This window comes from Scyliorhinus torazame, chromosome 17 (genome assembly GCF_047496885.1).
Source record: "Scyliorhinus torazame isolate Kashiwa2021f chromosome 17, sScyTor2.1, whole genome shotgun sequence".
NCBI classification, from domain to species: Eukaryota; Metazoa; Chordata; class Chondrichthyes; order Carcharhiniformes; family Scyliorhinidae; genus Scyliorhinus; species Scyliorhinus torazame.
The window spans coordinates 69,221,687-69,241,724 of NC_092723.1; the positions used below are offsets into that span (position 1 = coordinate 69,221,687).

General features: G+C 43.4%; 1 protein-coding gene across 10 annotated transcripts in view; it reads right to left on the bottom strand.

The window, feature by feature from the left end:
* The window catches only part of nras (NRAS proto-oncogene, GTPase), an 85,823-nt gene that overhangs the window by 50,190 nt on the left and 15,595 nt on the right, over positions 1-20,038 (bottom strand). For 8 of the 10 annotated variants that reach the window (XR_011935783.1, XM_072480581.1, XM_072480572.1 and 5 more), the window contains exon 2: positions 2,363-2,497. Coding sequence is in view for 9 of the 10 variants with exons in the window: in XM_072480581.1 (XP_072336682.1) it covers positions 2,363-2,473 (111 nt within the window). In the remaining variant the exon portion in view is untranslated. Of the gene's footprint in view, positions 1-2,362; positions 2,498-3,835; positions 3,858-9,157; positions 9,177-20,038 lie in introns of those variants that run through there. The other 2 variants (XM_072480576.1, XM_072480575.1) reach the window with 2 other exon arrangements.

Sequence of the window (20,038 nt, forward strand, 5' to 3'; positions counted from 1 at the left end):
ATTTTTTAAATGTCCAACAAGGATATATGCAGCACTAGACAATGAACTGGGTCAAGTAAACTACTGGAAGCTAAGAGAACATTTAATGGCCAACAATCTCAAGGCTCTTTGCACAAGTCAAGTGAAAGATAATATTGGATGGAAATAGCCAAATTAAAGAGGATCTAGCGTATATGCATTTTACAGAAAAAATGGTAGATATAAAACAGCAGACTTATGTTCAATAATAAAAACAGAAAATGTTGTGAATCGTCAGGTCAGGCAGCATTTGTGGAAACAGAAACAGAAACAGAGTTAATGTTTCAGGTCAATGACCTTCCATCAGAATTGGGAAAAGTAGGGCGGCACGTGGCACAGTGGTCAGCACTGCAATCTACGGCGCCGAGGACCCGGGTTCGAATCCTGGCCCTGGGTAACTCTCCCCGTGTCTGCGTGGGTTTCACCCCCACAACCCAAAAGATGTGTAGATTAGTTATCGCCCCTTAATTGTAAGAAATAATAATTGGGAACTCTAAATTTGAAAAAATAAAATTGGGAAAAGTTACATGTTCCAGGTTTTAAGCAAATACAGAGATGGTGAATGTCACAGATCTGTTCAGAATCGGAAAGTGAAGAATCAGGAAATGACAAACCAATCAGACTCAAGTCATTAACAGGAAAATGCCTGGATTAATCAGGAACAGTCAGTGGATTTGCAAAAGACAGGCCATACTTATAATGTATTCAAAGAATTTGATAAAATTAATATCGAAAATATAGACTGGGGAACATTGTGAATGGGATATATATGTGATAGCAAAGGTTTCAGCTGTGATTCAATGGTTAGACTGTTCACCCAAGTCATAAAGTTGAATTCAAATGCCACTTCATAAGAAGTAGGAGCAGAATTAGGTAATTTGGACCACGGAGTCTGCTGCGCCATTCAATCGTGACCAATAGGTTTCTCATCCCCATTCTCCTGCCTTCTCCCCATAACCCGATGCCCACATTAATCAAGAACCTATCTATCTCGGTCTTAACAACACTCAGTAACTTGACCTCCACAGCCTTCTGCGGCAATGAGTTCCACAGATTCATCACCCTCTGGCTGAAGAAAGTTCTCCTCATCTCGGTTTTAAAGTATTGTCCCTTCAGTCTGAGGCTGTGCCCTCTGATTCTAGTTTCTCCACGTTCCCTCCATCACAGACCACAAAACTTAGGCTGGCACTCCTCATGAAAGCACTACAGTGGCGAGGTTCTGTTGTACAGATAATTCGTTAAACCGAGGCAGTGCCTTTCCTCTCAGGTGGGCATTAATTCCACAACACTATTCAAAGTGGAACATGGGAGTTTTCATACCGCTATTTGTGGGGCATTTTGCGCGCACACTTTGACAGTCGTGTTGCCTACATCACAAGAGTGACTGATAGCATAGTGTTTTTGAAATGTAGTTAGTCACTGTTGCAATGTAGGGAAACATGGAAATTGTTGGACACACAGCAAACCTCCCAAAACAGCAATGGAATAATAACAAGGTAATTTATTTTGGTGCGATTGTTGGAATAAAAATATTGGTCAGGGCACCCAGGAAGAATTTCATGCACCTCTTCAAAATAGTGCCATGGGATCTTTCATATTCATTTGAGAGATAGAACTTAGTGTCCCAACTGAGGGGCAACCCCATTGAAGGTGCAGCACTACCTCCGTACGGTAGAAGCTACAGCCTTGATTTTTGTGCGGAGATCTCTGGAGTTTGATTCAACTCCACAACCTTCTGATGGAGGCAAGTTTGCTAATATGTTGCCAAGGCTGAACTTAAATGAGAAAATAAGATCTTAGGTTAGAAATTGAATGCAAAAGCAAGGTAGTTATAACAGGTTTGAAAAGTGCTCGCAGTTGGAATAATAATCTATATTTTCATAAGTAGGCTTACATTAACACTGCAATGAAGTTACTGTGAAAAGCCCCCAGTCGCCACATTCCGACGCCTGTTCGGGTACACAGAGGGAGAGGGAGAATTCAGAACGTCCAAATTACTTAACAGCACGTCTTTTGGGAAACCGGAGCACCCGGGGGAGACCCATGCAGACACAGGGAGAACGTGCAGACTCCACACAGACAGCGACCCAAACCAGGAATCGAACCTGGGACCCTGGAGCTGTGAAGCAACAGCGCTACCTACTGTGCTACCGTGCCGCCCATAACTGGAAGTGTTTGGTATCAGTGATAGAAAGAATACTGGTGTATTGAAAAAGAGCAAATTGCTTTTAAAAGAATTGAAAAACTAGGATTTTTGACCAATACAAATAATACAGCATCACTTACAAACTGCCCAAATTACTTCATGCATAGCTGACATTCTTGCAGGATTGAGCCCACTTACCTCAATTGTTGGATCGTATTCATCCACAAAGTGGTTCTGAATCAACTGGATAGTTAAAGCACTCTTTCCCACACCACCAGCTCCTACCACTACCAGTTTGTATTCCGTCATTTCCTGCTTCCCTCAGCAGTCAATCTGAAAGTTGAAAAGTAAAAATTATATTAGGCAGAGTTATCAGTAGTAAAGTTTCAGCAAACTGAAAGGGTGGATTTGTCAAACACAGCAGAGCAATTATAAATTGTTGCTTCTCCAAACTGAGGGGGTGTCTGGAGAACATCTTGAGCTATATGCTAGTATTAAGTTTTTGTGTCGACAGCCCTGTTAACGCAGGTGATGCTGCGGAGAGAAATTTGAGGCGATTAAAACTGAACTCAGAGCTATAATGATTTCAGCAGTATTTTTTCTTGTAACACAATGATCAAGTCAAATGCAATTATATTTAACAAAGTCGGCCAATTGCGATTTCTAAGCCACGAAGCAGATTGAGTCATTTTAAAAAAATATTAGACGAGGAAAGACTGAGATGGACCAATAGTTCCTTAGACACAACCTGGTTTATTTCAATCCATCCAGTAGTATAATTTGTTATGCAGTCAAACAGGTATAATGAAAATCACAAACTTCTGAAACAAGTTCCTTTAAAATAAAGTCTTTAATGTCATAGTCACATCTTAATGTGTAGTCTCAAAAATAATAGAGAAAATTAATACCAGACAGCTTAAGAACAAAAATATAAGAAACAGGATTAGACCATGTGACCCCTCAAGACTACTCCACCATCCAAAACAATCATGGCTGATCCCCCATATAACCTCATTTTCTGATACCAAAAGTGAAATACAAAAGGTCTGTCTAACTTTGCCTTAAATATACTCATCGATGGAGCATTCACAATCTTCTGGGGTAGAGAATTCCAAAGAACCACAACACTCCAAATGAAGAAATGTCACAGCTGAGTCCTAAATGATCAAATTCTTATCCTGAGACTGTGCCTGTGTTCTAGGTTCCCCAGCCATGGAAGACAACCTCAGTGTTTACCCTGTTATGCCCCTTAAAGATCTTGTACGTTTTCATGAGATCCCTCTCATTCTAAACTTCACAAGTGTATTGACTCAATTTCCTTGAAAAAATATACTTCACTCAAAATATTTGAAAGAACATTACAAACATTTCAAAATGGCCATCAAAGTCCATGATCATAGATCATGTTGTACTCGAGGCGCTTTAATACAATTAAATGATCACTGGCATCTCAAAATGGTCACTACAAAACAATTTACTTAACCTCATGCATTGAACAACCCTCGCATCCCAGGAACTAACCTTCACTGTACTGCCTCCAAAGCAGAATACCCTTTCTTGGATATGGTTGCCATAACTGCACACAACACTTCAAACATGGCCTAAGCAAAGCCCTATACAATTATAGCAAGACTTCTTTATTATTGTATTCCATTCCCTTTCCTCATTCACCTGAGGAAGGAGCTGCGCTCCGAAAGCTAGTGACATCACAGCTCCAGGGTCCCAGGTTCAATTCCGGCTTGGGTCACTGTCTGTGCGGAGTCTGCACGTCCTCCCCGTGTCTGCATGAGTTTCCTCCGGGTGCTCCGATTTCCTCCCACAATCCAAAGATGTGCGGGTTAGGTGAATTGGCCAATGATAAATTGCCCTTAATGTCCAAATTGCCCTTGGTGTTGGGTGAAGGTGTTGAGTTTGGGTAGGGTGCTCTTTCCAAGAGCCGGTGCAGACTCAAAGGGCTGAATGGCCTCCTTCTGCACTGTAAATTCAATGATAATCTATGATTAATCTAGGACAAAGGTTCAGCACAACATCGTGGGCCGAAGGGCCTGTTCTGTGCTGCATTTTCTATGTTCTATGTTTTTTGACACAATTCACACCTCTTTAACCTGGGGTTACCCCATCTCTGGATCTGTAAAGATTTAATCACCTGCTAATGGTCGCATTCCAAGCATTGTTTGGCATCTTTGAATCTGTCTATATATGTGTTTCTGGAGCATACCTCTTCATTCACCTGAGGAAGGAGCAGCGCTCCGAAAGCTAGTGACATCGAAACGAACCTGTTGGACTTTAACCTGGTGTTGTAAGACTTCGTACTTTGCAATAAAGGCCAACAAGCCATTTGCCTTCCTAACTGCTTGGTAAGTTAGCATGTTCCTTGTTTGAGTACACAAGTTTCTCTTAATATTAACATATAAATGTTGCACTTTTATATTATATTTACCACAGTAGTACACCCACCTCTCACTGACAACATAGACTAGAATATAGTCTCCTTTAGCATAAGAATTATTTCTGATAAAAAAGCAAAACTTGTTCGACGCAAACAGCAAATACGCTTCTTCAAACACTGCCTTTGGCAACACAGTATTGAACAGAAAAACTGACAGCGCAGAAAGTCCAACAGTGTGTTTATCATTTCGAGTTATATGCATTTAGAGGCTATCTGGGATGCTGTATATGTGCGTCAGCACTTAGTACAATAAATACAACAGGAAATTTTCACCTGATCTACTGTTAAAAATAAAAGTCAAAGTTTAATTTATTTAAGGGGTCAGCAACTTCTACGTTAAATAGCGTGGTTATCAGACCAAAACTAATAGCAGTGGCTTCTGGGGATTTTTAAATGTCTTTCTTTCATGGGATACGGATGTTGCTGGTGAAGCCAGCATTTTTTCCCCCATCTCTAATTGCCCTTGAACTGAATGGCTTGCTAGGTGATTTCAGAGGACAGTTAAGAGTCAATAACATTAGTGTGGATCTGGAGTCACATGTAGGTCAGACCAGGTCAAAAATATCAGATTTCCTTCCCTAAAGGGCAGTGAACTAGATGAGTTTTTACAACAATCGATGAGATTCATTACTGGTCACCATTACGGAGACGAGCGTAATATTCCAGATTTATTAATTGAATTTCAATTCCACCAACTGCCATGGTGGGATGTAACCAGTTTTCCCAGAGCATTAGCCTAGGCCTATGGAGTATTAATACAGTGGCATCATGGTGGGGATGGGGAGAAAGGAAAGTGGATTGAAATTGGCCAGGAATACCCTGCTCAAAACAAATATGGAGCATCCCAGATTAATGAGCATTTGAAAACGTCATCTGGTGACATATTTTTAAAAAAATTTAGAGTACCCAATTCATCTTTTCTAATTAAGGGCAATTTAGCATGGCCAATCCACCAAACCTGCACATCTTTGGGTTGTGGGGGACGAAACCAAACACAAACGAGGGGAGAATGTGCAAACTCCACACGGACAGTGACCCAGAGCCGGGATCGAAACTGGGACCTTGGTGGAGTTAGCAGTGCTAACCACTGTGCCACCATGCTGTCCCTGGTGACATATTTATAATGACCAAAATGAGGTTTGAGGAATTCAATAGTTGCAGCCTTTAACAAATCTTTTATCACAAGTTCACGCCATCATAGATTTACTGCCATATTCCATGCATGCATCATTATTTTGAAAATAAAGTGGCAGACTGCATAGAATTCCTACAGTGCAGGAGGCCATTCGGTCCATCGAGACTGCACCGACCCTCCGCACCTGACCTAGGCTCTTCCCTATCCCCATAACCCTGTCCAGTGAAAAGTTGCGGCTACCTTGTTGAATGTTTTTAAGACAGAGATAGATTTTTGAACAGTAAAGGAATTAAGGGTTATGGTGAGCGGGAGCAAGTCCACAAAAAGATCAGCCATGATCTTGTTGAATGGTGGAGCAGGCTCGAGGGGCCAGATGGCCTACTCATGCTCCTAGTTCTTATGTTCTGACGCTCTTTAACCCCAGCTAAGGGACAATTTAGCATGACCAATCCAGCACTGGGCAGGGTTATGGGGATAGGGAGAAGCCTAGGTCAGGTGCGGAGGGTCAGTGCAGGCTCGATGGGCGAATGGCCTCCTGCACTGTAGGAATTCTATGTAGCCTGTCACTTTGTTTTCAAAATAATGATGCATGGAATATGACAGTAAATCTATGATGGTGTGAACTTGTGACAAAAGATTTGTTGTTAAAGACTTGGCTACTATTGAATTATTCAATCCTCATTTTGGTCATTAAAAATTAGTCACCAGATAAGGCTTTTAATGCTTATTAATCTGCACATCTTCGGTTTGTGGGAGGAAACCGGAACACCCAGGAGGAAACCCACGTAGATATGGGGAGAAAGTGCAAACTCCACAATGACAATCACCGGAGGTCGGAATCGAACCCAGGTCCCTGGCGTTGTGAGGCAGCAGTGTTAACCACTGCTACCGTGCCACCAAACAGAAGATAGATGACTTAAGATTACACAATTATGTATCCATTGTGATTTTGAGATCACCTGAACCTCGCAATTGAATTACTGCCTTATGATTTACTTTTGAGGTTTCAATTATCCGTCAAATGCATAGAGCAGCTAGAAAACCATTCATTTTTGAGATGAACGTGTGGATAGCACAACTGTAACTAAAACACAACCAAAAACAGAGTAGATCCATTAACATTTAATGCCCAAACCAAGTTCTTCAGGTTAAATTGAACACTACTAATATGGTTTTCTGCACAGATCAGATACAGAGTACTCAAGAGAAAATGTCTCGATTGCTGGATTTTAAAAAGGAAACATCTAATGTTGTGTCAAAAATACAAACGTGTTCATTTGGAACAGCAAAGAACCATCAGCCTGGATCCAATTCGGAATACTAGAATACCACAGTGCCAAATAAGAAAATGCCACTATAACAGATGGTTGTACATCTCCTCTATTTAGGCATCATAAGTGTGATTCACTCAGTAAAGATAGCCTATCCTCCTCTTGTACTCAACTCCAATCAAATTCTCCTGAATAAACTGACCTATCATTAATGATGTTTCTCTTAATGCCAAAAAATCACTTCATAGTTAACATCAATATGTAAACCAGCACATGATCTTTTATTTTAATTAAAAAAGGAAATAAAACAGGAATATACCGAAGGCAGATTAGACCTTCCATCAACCAGCCTGATTTCCCAGAGCATGATTGCTGTTCAGTAAATGGCCATTAAAAACCATGTGTCCTAAATACAAATCCAATCTCTGTCAACTGAAGTCAACTAAACTATGGCAGAAACAGGCATAACCTCTAACCTATAGAACTAATAATGGAAAGCTTCCCAGAAACATTTATGCTGTCTACATCCACTTCCATGTTAACAAAAAGCACTGATAATTAAATGAGGACCGTGTGAACAGGAACCCAACCTTTCACCTCCACTTGTGGTAGACCACAAGGGCCAAAGCAAAGCATGAACTACACTCTTCCCTGACTGTATGGGGAATGAGGTAATGCAATTTAAGATTGTACACTTATGACTTGCACACTTATGACCATTAACTCAAAGCAGATAACTTACTCCTGCATCTCTCCCTGCACTCCCCACCCCTAGTAAAACATGTCAAACCAAGTAATGCATATCTTACTGTAAATTGGCTTAAAATGTAAGGCGATTTAGCAACTAAATACATCTAATTATCGCTTATTTATATCCGGTGTTCTCTTTTTAACATATATTTTTGAATTATCTTTTGCAGAATGATCCCTCTTTTCTACTATCATTTCTGATAACAAAATCTCAGGAATTTTTCTTTCTCTCCCCGACAACAATTCCTGTTGAGACAAAGTAGCAAAATTTCAGTGATATCAATATATCAAATAAAATCTAACACTCAAAGTCAAAAAATTAGGGCAGATTAGATCAGCAGCATTTCCTGCCTTATTTTTCTCTCCTCCTGTCCTAACTAATGCAGATGTACAGCTCCACAGGTTGTGTCACTTTCTCTCTTATAATCATCCACCGGCTGTTCTTCATATGTGAGCACAAGTGAGTTTCGGCAATCTATTCACCAAAGCTAAATGAATTTCTTTAATATAAAGAACTGTCAGACTTCAACTCTTGATTGTCTTTTCCAGCAGAGTAGACAAGCAGCATCTTGGACACAACATCAGCTCAAGTGGCATTGACAGACAATGACTTGCAGTTAAGTCAGTGACATGCTCTCAGCAGCACACCAATCACCCTCCCTATTTCAATTAGGGAAATCAGGCACCCACCACAGAAAGAAAGTCATACTAAAAGGACAACATCCCTTTATCACATTACAACCACACAAGGATCCTCCATGTGACCAGTTCCCACTCCCAGCAATTTCAAGGGGTATCCCTACCCTGAAGCATTAAGTTAATTTTATCCCTATAAATTTCCTGCCAAATACATCTGCAAGAACTGTGATTGCAGAATGACAAGTGCAATGTGCAGAGGAAACTTCTCAGAAGGGCAAATACAACCTTGCAAAGCAAGTAGGTAATCCTTTATTCTACATCCTATGTATACCATGGGAGACTGATGAAGCAGAGAGGAGGGATAAAGACTCCAGTCATTCAGATAAATCTGCCAAATTAATCATGCAGGTCAGCCAAATCAAAATATTTAGTGAGGGCGTGCGAGTTACTCCATAGCAGCCATACGAAGGGCGGCATGTGTCGCAGTGGTTAGCACTGGGACTACGGCGCTGAAGACCCGGGTTCGAATCCCGGCCCTGGGTCACTGTCCATGTGGAGTTTGCACATTCTCCCTGTGTCTGCGTGGGTTTCACCCCCACAACCCAAAGATGTGCTGGGTTAGGTGGATTGGCCACACTAAATTGTTCCTTAATTTGGAAAAAAATAATTGGGTACTCTTAAATTTATTTAAAAACATTTTTTTTAAAGTAAAATAAAATAACAGCCTTACAAAGGTCGTCTATGAATACCTGTTTCTAGGATGTCCGAGAAGCAGCCAGAGAATCGGTGAAATAACCTTTCAGTTCAGTCCAGTGACCGAATCAAAGAAAACACCTGAACATTTGCAAATACAAGAGATAATTGGAAACAGCTAGTATGAATTAAAGGAAAAATCTGTTTCACAGATTTAAACTCTTTGAAATAACTGCTAAGATGAAGTAATGGAGCAGCTTTGGTACCTTTGGATAAAAATCAGGTCATTCTATAAACATTTGTGTAGAATTCAGGAGGGAAAAATCTACTTGATCTCACCTTCACCCATCTATCTTGTCCATGGCAGTATTTGTAGGACTGACCATTGCACAGCCCTCATGGAGATGAAGTCTAATGTTTACACTGAGGACACCATCTATCATGTTGTGTGGCACCGCTAGTGCTAAATGGGAACAGATGGAGCAGCTCAAAACTAGGTATTTATGAAGCAGTGGCCTTCAGCAGCAGAATTATGTTCAACCACAATCTGTAACCACAAGCCCTGATCAACACTGGTTCAATGAGGCACCAGGAACAACATCATGCATACCTAAAAATGAGGTGCCAAGCTAAAGCTACAACACAGGACTGCATGCATTCCAAACAGCGCAAGTAGTATGCAATAGACAAAGCTAACACAACCAATGATCATATCAAACTTCTGCAGTCCAGCCACATCCAGTCATGAATGGCAGTAAACAATTAATGACTAACGGAGGCCACACCACAAATGTCCCCATCCTCAATGATGGTGGAGCCCAGCACATCAGTGCAAAAGACCAGGCTGAAGCATTTTGAACTATCTTCAGCCGGAAGTGTAAAATGGTTGATTGATCTCAGTCTCTTCCCGGGGTTTCAATAATGCCAGTTTTCAGCCAATTCGATTCACACCATGTGATATCAAGAAATAGCGGATGTCACTGGATACAGCAAACGTTATAGGCCCTGATAACATCACTGAAGACTTGTGCTCCAGAATTAGCTGTGCCTCTAGCAAAGTCGCTTCAGTACAGCAACAACACTGGCATTTAACCAAGAATATGGAAAATTACCCAGGTACATCCTGTCCACCAAAAGCAAGACTATTCCAATTTGGCTAATTACCACCTCATCAGTCTACTTTTGATCAGTAAAGTGATCAAGCGGTACGTACATAGCAATAATTTGTTCACCGATGCTTAGTCTGGGTTCTGTCTGTGCCACTCAGCTCCTGACTTTGGTACAGCCTTGGCTGAATTCTAGTAGTGAGATGAGAAAGATGAGATGAGATGATCAAGACAACATTCAATTGAGTGTGCCATCAAGGAGCCCTGGCAAAACTGAAGTCAATGGGAATCAGGGGCAAAGCCTCCACTGACTGGAGTCATACCCATCAGTTTTCTGGTGGGTACAGCCTTGGTCCAGTTTGGACCATGTTTGTAAAAAGGCTGAATTCTAGTGGTGAGATGGTTGGAGTAATACCTATCAGTCTCCTAGTGGATCTTATTAAACAGCATGTCCCAGCTGCTGTTCACAATTGGCAAAGTACAGCCCATACCCAACCAGCCTAAAATACAGGTATCCAACATTAGATAGACATGATTCTGCGATTGGACAACATCTTGCTAAATAATCCTCACTGTGCTAAAAATTATGCTGACAACCAATTTAAAATAGTCAGTCAGGCTCACAGTGTGGCACGTGTGTGTTCTGGAAGCTACATCTTATTAATACAGAGTTCTGTTCTTTGCAAGCAGAAAGAACATGTACCACACATTGTGCCAATTTCCGCTAAACAAAATAAGCGACAGTAATTTGCTGATCCATTCCCCAAGGAACTGCTTTAACCAATCAGGGTCAAGCTGCCTGGTTCAAATTTAGAACAATGCTTGGCAATTATCTTCCATTCACCATCAACTGGTGCATTCGCCTGGCAATGCCTCGACCAAAGTCCATTTGGCAACCAATCAGCATTCCCTTCTCATACAGTATAAATTATTTTCCACTTCTTTTGGTATTCCAGCAAAGTTGGAAGATGAAAAGCTTTTTTTCAGCAATACTCAAGTTCTGTACCACCAAATGACTATTTGTATACCCAAGATATATAATTTTTAATTATGCAAGATTTAATTGGATTAATAAACAGACAATTTCCTCTGGTGGATGGGCTAAGAGGGATGACAATTATTTGAAACCATCATAAGAGTGGGGCGGGAGGGGAAGAGAAGGAGATTTTTTTCTTTAGAATTATTAGGAGCACAAAATATTTTAACAGGGAGCAGCCCAGGCCCATTTAAGAATGGGTGAACAAATACTTGATGCAAGTAAATTGCAGGGCCACAGAGTGGGAGTAATTCTGGATTGGTTAAGCAAAGAGCTAGCACAGACACAAAGGTCTGAATTTCATCCTTCTGGTATAAACTGATATCTCAAGCTTACCAAGAAAGTTAAAAGATAAAAGAGATTTGGCCTATTAAACAAGCCACAATCTCTTTGGCATCCACTGCAATTTATAAAAGGATAAAATGGGATCAGAATTTCTTTACAAAGGAGACAAGTTTTTCTAAGTACGACGATTGTCATACTACTTTACCAGACACATAATAGCTTGCTCTGTATTAGTTTGAAAACATCAGAGGCCATTTATTTTGAACGGGTTACCAACTTTGCAACAGGAATTTGACTTCCTTTAGCTTCCCGTATCAGCCTCCCCGAACAGGCGCCGGAATGTGGTGACTAGGGGCTTTTCACAGTAACTTCATTTGAAGCCTACTTGTGACAATAAGCGATTTTCATTTCATTTCAAGACTTCTCAGCAGCAGCCAAGTTTGTGTTACAAGGTATGTTGTACCTGCTCAATGGTTGAGCAGTATATTTTATAAGGAACCTTCACAAACCTCAAGTATGGATATATGCATGACATCCTGGATAGATTGCACTGATGGATGGCCTTGGAGCTAAAGAAAGACTGAATGGGACCACCCAAAATCATCAGTTACAACCTTGAAAAGCAAACCTAAGATAGCTTCAATGACACTGCTAAATGCGGATGTGAAAGGAGGCATAAGTAGCCAGGCAGTCTCAATATCTGAAAAATTTACAGTAACTCTCTCAAATCATTTCTCAATGTAATTTCTTCATCATCTTATCCTCAATCTCCAAGCAGCCTCCTGATTTTTTTGGGACTCAAGGAAATAATTCATAACGTTCCCTTCCTGACCCTGATTAATCCATATATTCATCAAAGGATACAGCAGGTTCAGTCTGTGGTGTTTCAGTTGTTCAAACAACACCTAGAAACTACAAGACCTCTCCTCCATGAATGCAAAGATTGTCAACTGACCATGAACCATTGTATCTTCTGTGATGGAGGAATAGACTTTCTACAGAGGAAAAAAAAGGGGATTGGTGAGACCAGAAAGGCATCTGGGCAAGAACTACATGATCCCTGATCACGGTATGCTGCCTAAAACTACATCAGAAAAAATGCTGTCATTCTTGCCCATCTCACCAGACATCTCACCAATGCAGACATTTGCAAAAGGTTCTGAACAAAATGGTGTTTTCAGCTTAATAGCATTTACTCCACTTATTGGAAAGGACTCAGACAGCTCAGATGATACTTTTGAAAGTAAGTTGTCCCTATGATTCATCCCCTCCCCCCACCCCCGTACAAAAGGTCAGAACACTCCAACAGCCATTATTTTTTGAATCTCAATTTTAACTCTGCAAGCTTTAAGAGGTGGAGGCTTTCCTCACTTTGATCAATTAAAACATCCTACTGAAAGCATAGCTGAAGTTTCCTTACATAACTTGATCACAAACACCAATCTTTTATGGTGTTAATGCTAATCTAAAACTCAGCAGATAACGGGTGATGCAAAAGAACTTGATAGCCTCAGACAGAAAAGAAAACCACGTTACATTTATATATAAACCAAACCTATGCTGAGGTTGCAACACTGAACATTTTTAAACCAGAACCATTAATGCCCTATGGATTAGTGGGTCTCACACAAAACACCATGCTAGCAGCTGGTTCCAAAGGATGTAACTGACTCCAATCAATTCAGTGGCTCCTCTACCATCTTGATATGGTACAACCCAACTAGCCATGTAACAGAGCTTCATAACTGTGCCAAGGAACAATCAAATGCAAGTTAACTACTGTGATTCACTACATGTACTCCTATTCTCAGTCACACAACTGTGGGGGGGCTGCCAAGAGGTCAGAGGATTCCCCTCATGGATGGGGCAAAGCAAAAGATTTTAGATTAATATAAGACTTTCATTTATGCAGTGTTTTTCAGACACCTTACATCTCAAAACACTTCATAGCCAAGTACTTGTAACGTGTAATCACTGTTGTAATGTTAAAGCTATTCATCACCATGAACCATTGTACATTCTGTGGTGGAGGAATAGACTTTCTAGAGGAAAAAAAAGGAGGGGGATTGGTGAGACCTAAAAGGCATCTGGGCAAGAACTACATGATCCCTGATCATGGTATGCTGCCTAAAACTACAACCATATCAGAAAAAATTCTGTTATTCTTGCCCATCTTACCAATGCATTTACAAAAGGTTCTGAACAAAATGGTGTTTTCAGCCTAATAGCATTTACTCCACTTATTGGAAAGGACTCTGACAGCTCAGATGATACATTTGAAAGTAAGTTGTCCCTATGATTCTTTCCCCCCCCCTAACTCAGCCAGTCCAGACCAGACCAGCAATTTGAGACCAGGAAGTCCAAGAAAGACATCCATAGAATCCTTAGTGCAGGAGAAGGCCATTTGGCCCATTGAGTCTGCACCGACCCTTCAAAAGAGCAACTCCTATAGGTCCACTTCCCTACCCTATCCTCATAGCCCTACCTAACTAGTACATTTTGGATACTAATTTAGCACGGCCAATCCATCTAACCTGCACATCTTTGGACTGTGGGAGGAAACCAGAGCACCCGGAGGAAACCCACGCTCATTCAGGTAGAACATGCAAACTCAACATAGTCACTCAAGGCTGGAATTGAACCTGGGTCCCTGGTGCTGGGAGGCAGCAGTGCCACCGTACAGCCCTTGTATGCAGAGACCTTGGTTGGGAGAAAAACGGATAATGCTTCCCCTGATGCAATACCAGAAGTGGAAACAGCTAGTTAACTATGATGGGTTTGCTGTTTTACTTTGAAGATTTACAATAATTACTATTTTGAAGGAAACATCCAGATTAAGGATTTAGCACAAAATCAAATAAGACACCTGTTACAGATAATTTTACACAAGTGCTTCTGGCTGAGTGATACAAAAAACACCCATCAAGACCTGCTTGGTTGCAATCCTGCCACTCCAGCTAGGGACCGACGTATGTATCTTTAAAACATTTAGAGTACCCAATTATTTTCTTTCCAATTAAGGGTCAATTTAGAGTGGGCAATCCCCCTAATCTGCACATCTTCGGGTTGTGGGGGTGAAACCCATGCAGACACGGGGAGAATGTGCAAACTCCACACAGACAGTGACCCGGGGCCAGACATATGCAGATATCGGATGAGGACAAGATTGGGTGTGGCTGTATCACTTCAATCAAGCAAATGGCGCGCATGACCCCCATCAAACCTCACAACAATGATCAAAAAGTGGCTAACGGTGAGGCGAGAGTGACTGCCCTTTGCATAAAGGTATAATTTGACTGAATTGGCATCAAGTTAAAACTGAAGTCATTGGAAATGGTTAAGTGGGTGTGGTGGGCTCTCCACTATTTTGAGTCAAACCTATCAAAAAGGAAGATGGTTCCAGTCAGCATACCCTCCAATTTCTTTGGAGTAAGCGACTCTTTGAATATTGTTTGCATGGGGGCACACAACCAGTAATTTAAGAGACTATATTGTGCGTTGCCTGCTCGGGTTGCTGTGCAGTTTAAAAGGAACACAATGGTGGTCATTGAGGGTCAATCATCTCAGCCCCAGAAGTTTCTCAGAGTAGTGTCCAAGACCAAATCATCTTCATCTGCTTCAGTGACTTTCCCTCGATCGTAAGCCATTTTTCACTGTGCCCAGTTCCATTCACAACTCCTCAAATAATGAAGCAGACCACAACTGCATGCAGCTAGACCTGGACAAGATTCAGGTTTCAGTTGCTGAGTGGTAAGCACTGTTCAAGCCACACGAGTGCGGGGCAATCATCTCCAAAAAGAGGGAATTTAACCATCTCCTCTTGACATTCCATGGTATTTCCATCACTGAATCCCAACCATCAAGATCCTGGGGACACTGTGGCAACAAGAGCAAGCGAGAGGCTGAGAATTCTGTGGCAAGTAATTCATCTCTTTGACTCACAAATCTTTCCACCGTCTATAAGGCACAAGACAGGTGATGGAATACCACTTGCCACTCCAACAAGATGCACTGCAGTGGCCCACCAAGGCTTCAACAGCACCTTTCAAATCCATGCCCCCATCCATGAGAAGAATATAATCAGCCACATAAGAATACCTCCACCTTCACATTCTCATCCATATTGCACCCCACCATTATTTGGACCTGTAATACTATTCCTTCATCTTTGCTGGTCAAAATCCTGGCATTCCAACCAAACAGCATATTGGATATGCTCCAGAAAGGCTGCAGTGGCTCAAGGCGACGCCACACCACCACCTTCTGAAGGGAAATTTTGGTGGACAATAAATGTTGGCTCTGTCACTGACAACCGCATCCAGTTAATGAGTAACAAAAAGATCAGGCACGCGTTCAGGCCCAAGCCTCATCCTCTAGTATCGCCTTCTCCTTGAGCCTATCCCCAAGCTCCTAATATAATTATCTAGACTTGCATGACTCCTACTGAAACTCTCTCACTGGACCCCATCCTCTCTCCTGCTATACCAATCTCACTAGGTGTGCACTGCAACATTCCTCGCCACGGACCTGTACCCAAATCCAAAGACATACTGCTTCCAAGATTAGAATCCAACTCCCGGTATATCCCTCTTTGCAGGCCCACAACCCGTCTCCCAGGATAGCACTCACTGTAAGCCCAACTCTTGGGATATTCCACTCCAAAGGCCAACAGCCCAGCTCTTGGAATAGCTCTCTCTGCAGGACCACAGCCCATCTACAGGAATACCCTTGTTACCAGGTTTGTGGTCGAACTCCCCACATACCCTTCTCCTCACAACTGTAGCAAATTTCTCCAAGTCTCTTCCCCCCCAGGCTCACAGCCCACTTCCTGGGACATCCATTGCCTCAGCCTCGTTCCAAACAAACATCAACAGAACAGTTGCATTTCAGAGATGAGGCAAGACTCCAAAGATGTGCAGGTTAGGTGGATTGGCCATGCTAAATTGCCCTTAGTATCCAACAGTTAGGTGGGGTTACAGGGGAAGTGGACCTAGGTAGGGTGCTCTTTTTACGGGTTGGTGCAGACTCAATGGGTCAAATGACCTCCTTCTGCACTGTAGGGATTCTGTGAGTGTGACTGTCCTTGACATCAAGGCAGCATTTGACTGGGTATGGCATCAAGGAACACTAACAAAATTGAAGTCAATGGGAATCAGAGAAAATTCTGCACAGGCTAGAATTATACCTAACAATTATAATTGTAGGTATTGGAGGCATATCATCTCAGCCTTAGGACATCACTGCAGAAGTTCCTCAAGGGTTCAACCATCTTCAATTGCTTCATCAATGACCTTACCTGCATCATAAGGTCAGAAGTGGGAATGTTTGCTGGTGAATGTTCACTGTTCAGTATCATTCGTAATGCCTCAGGTAATGAGGTAGTCCTTGCCTGCATGCAACAAGACCTGGGCTTTAACCAGAATTTTAACTCGGCCAGCAATATAAATACTTTGGCTAAAAGAGTTCCGATGCTGGATATTCAGAAGCGAGTCATTCACCTAACGTCCCTGCAGCCTCATCCACAAGAGATCATCTACAGCGCACAAGGAGTGTGATAGAATACTCCCCACTTGCCTGGATGAGCAGCTCCAACAACACTTCACAAAGCGTTGGTCAAAGGTGGTAGATGTTTTCCCTATGCATGGAGAAATTTCTGCACCATGGGATCTATTGATGATCACCATGGACCAATTTTAGCAGACTTTGCAAATGACTTCCAGCAGGGGTGTTATTTAATGTAGTCAGGAGCAGGGATATTACAGCCCTGTTTCACTCCATTCTTCACCCTGAAACTGTCAGCAGTGGTTCCATCAAATTGCACAGTAGTGTTTGTCATCATGGAAGGAGCAGACGAGACTGATGAGCTTGAAGAGTCCTGTCCTGCTGACCATGTCCAATGCTTTAGTGACATTTACAAAAGTGAAGACGTATATCCTGTTCCCTGCAAACATCTTGTAGATGGCTTATGGAGAAGATCACGCTCACTGTAGACCTGTCAGCACAGAAATCACATTGTGCATCTGAATACATGCATTGGAGACTTTTATGCAGGACCCTGGCGAAGGTTTTCGCAATGATGCTAAGGAGCGAGATGTCCTGCAGTAGTTGCAATTTCCTCTGCTACCTTTGGTTTTTGTATAATGTGGTGATGGTTTGTCATGCATGTCTTGTCTGAAGGAGTGAGGGTTATGAAGGTGTGGCAATGGATGGAACCCTCCATGTTTGAAAATGTCAGCTAGAATTCCATCCAGGTATCAAGAAAGCTCAGAAACTTTCACCTTCACGGTTTTCAGTGGTCATGTCATGGAAGAAGAAAATGACAAATGCAATGCTGCAAGGCGTTGCGGGAAAAACAGAACCTTTGAGATCAAATGGGTGCTAGCAATAAATGCTGATCTTACTAGTAAGCATTAATTCAACAAATACAATAAAAAGATAATCTCTCTGAAAGCAATTCCCTCTCCCTGGGTCACTGTCCCAATTGCAGTTAATTATCACATTTCCTAATACAAAACCATTCATATCTTCCAGAGTATTTCTCACTTCAGGCTTCAAAACCAAATTACACACTCCATTTAATAACCTCACATATGCACCACACACTTCCAAATCGCACCTCACCAGACTCAACCTCTCCCTTTCCTGACCAAAGCCACGGATCACAAATCTCTCCAAATCCACTCTTTTTTTTTAAACCACAGCGAGCCACCATTCACCATCCAATTTGCTATACCCACCCACACCCCTATTTAAGTCCCATGCCCTCTTCACCAACTGCACATCATGCCCTCCCTCACACCCAAACAATCGCAATCTCCCTCACTGCTTGTCCATCATCCTGACTCAGAACGCCCTCCACCTTCACTTTCTTCTCCTTTCACCCTTACTCCAAACCCTCATCTCCCCCCAGAACTAGACCCCCTTACCCACCCTCCCTCACCCATTTCCCATCATACTTCCTCTGATATCTCTCACACTCTGGGGCGGCACAGTAGCACAGTGGTTAGCACTGCTGCCTCACATCTCCAGAGTCCCGGGTTCAATGCCAGCCTCGGGTGACTGTCTGTGTGGAGTTTGCACTTCCTCCCTCTGCCTGCATGGGTTTCTTCCGGATGCTTCTGTTTCCTCCCAGTCTAAAGGTGTGCAGGTTAGGCGGATTGGCCATGCTAAATTGCCCCTTAGTGTCCAAAAGGTTAGGTGGGATTACTGGAATAGGATGGAGGTGTGGGCTTAAGTTGGGTGCTCTTTCCAAGAACCGGTGCAGACTCGATAGGCCAAATGGCCTCTTTCTGCACTGTAAATTCGATGATTCAGTCCCTCCCGATATCTCTCATGCTCCAACACCCTATCTCTCCAGAGCCCTCTTTCACTCCCCCTCATCCCTTTCCCTCTTTTACTCCCCCTCATCCCCTTCCCCGACTGTCCAACTCCTGCCCACCCTCACCCCATATCCCCTCTCTCTATCCTCTCCAACCCACCTACGCCCACCACGCTTGCCCACACCTCCCTACTTACATTGATATTTTCACCCTCTCCCTTCCCTTCCCCCCTTGCTCACACCCACTCCCCAACTTGCTAATGCCCACCCCATGCCCCCCACTCGCTTCCGCTCCCCCGCCCAACTTCTCCACTCTACCACTCGCTCCCTCCCCCCCCAACTCGCTCCATCCCCCACTATACTCGCTCCATCCCGCCCCCACACCCAATCGACTCTCCTTCCTGCCCCACTCACCTCACTCCTTCCCACCCCAACTCCCTCCTTCCCATGTCCCCCACCACTCCACTCGCTCCCGTCCTACCCCCCACTCCACTTGCTCCTTCCTGCCCCTCCCGACTCCACTCGCTCCTTCACGCCCCACCCCCACTCGCTCCTTCCTGCCCCTCCCAACTCCACTCGTTCATTCCCACCCCCACTCGACCCTTCCTTTCCCTCACAACTCCACTCGCTCCTTCCTGCCGCTCCCGACTGCACTTGTTCCTTCCCGACCCCCACTCCACTTGCTCCTTCCTCCCCCCCCCCACCCGCCCCACCACTCCAGCACTCCAGATGACCCTCCACTTGCTCCCTCCCACCGCTTCCCCACTCACTTGCACACTGGGCCTCCCTCCTGTCTGTACCCCCACTCGCTCGCCCCTGCTGCCCATCCCTCTGCCTTGCACGCCACCCCCCCCCCACACCCCCTGCCCATGCCTCTCACTCTCCTCTCACCTAACCCCACCATCCCCCTCACCCTGGTCCCTAACCCCACCCCCTCCTTGTCCCTACCACCACCCACACACCACCCCACCCCACATCCCCCCCCCCCGCCGATCCCCTCCTCCCACCCCCCCAAACCAAACCCTCCCACCTTCCACACCCGCCCAAATCCACCAGTCCCACCCAGACCACTCAAGTCCGCCATACCACTTCCCCATTCTCCCCTAACCACGTTCTCTCCAGCCCAATTCTCCCCACCCGTCTCACTCCCCTCCTAATATCCCTCCCACACTCCCAAACTTCTCCACCCTCG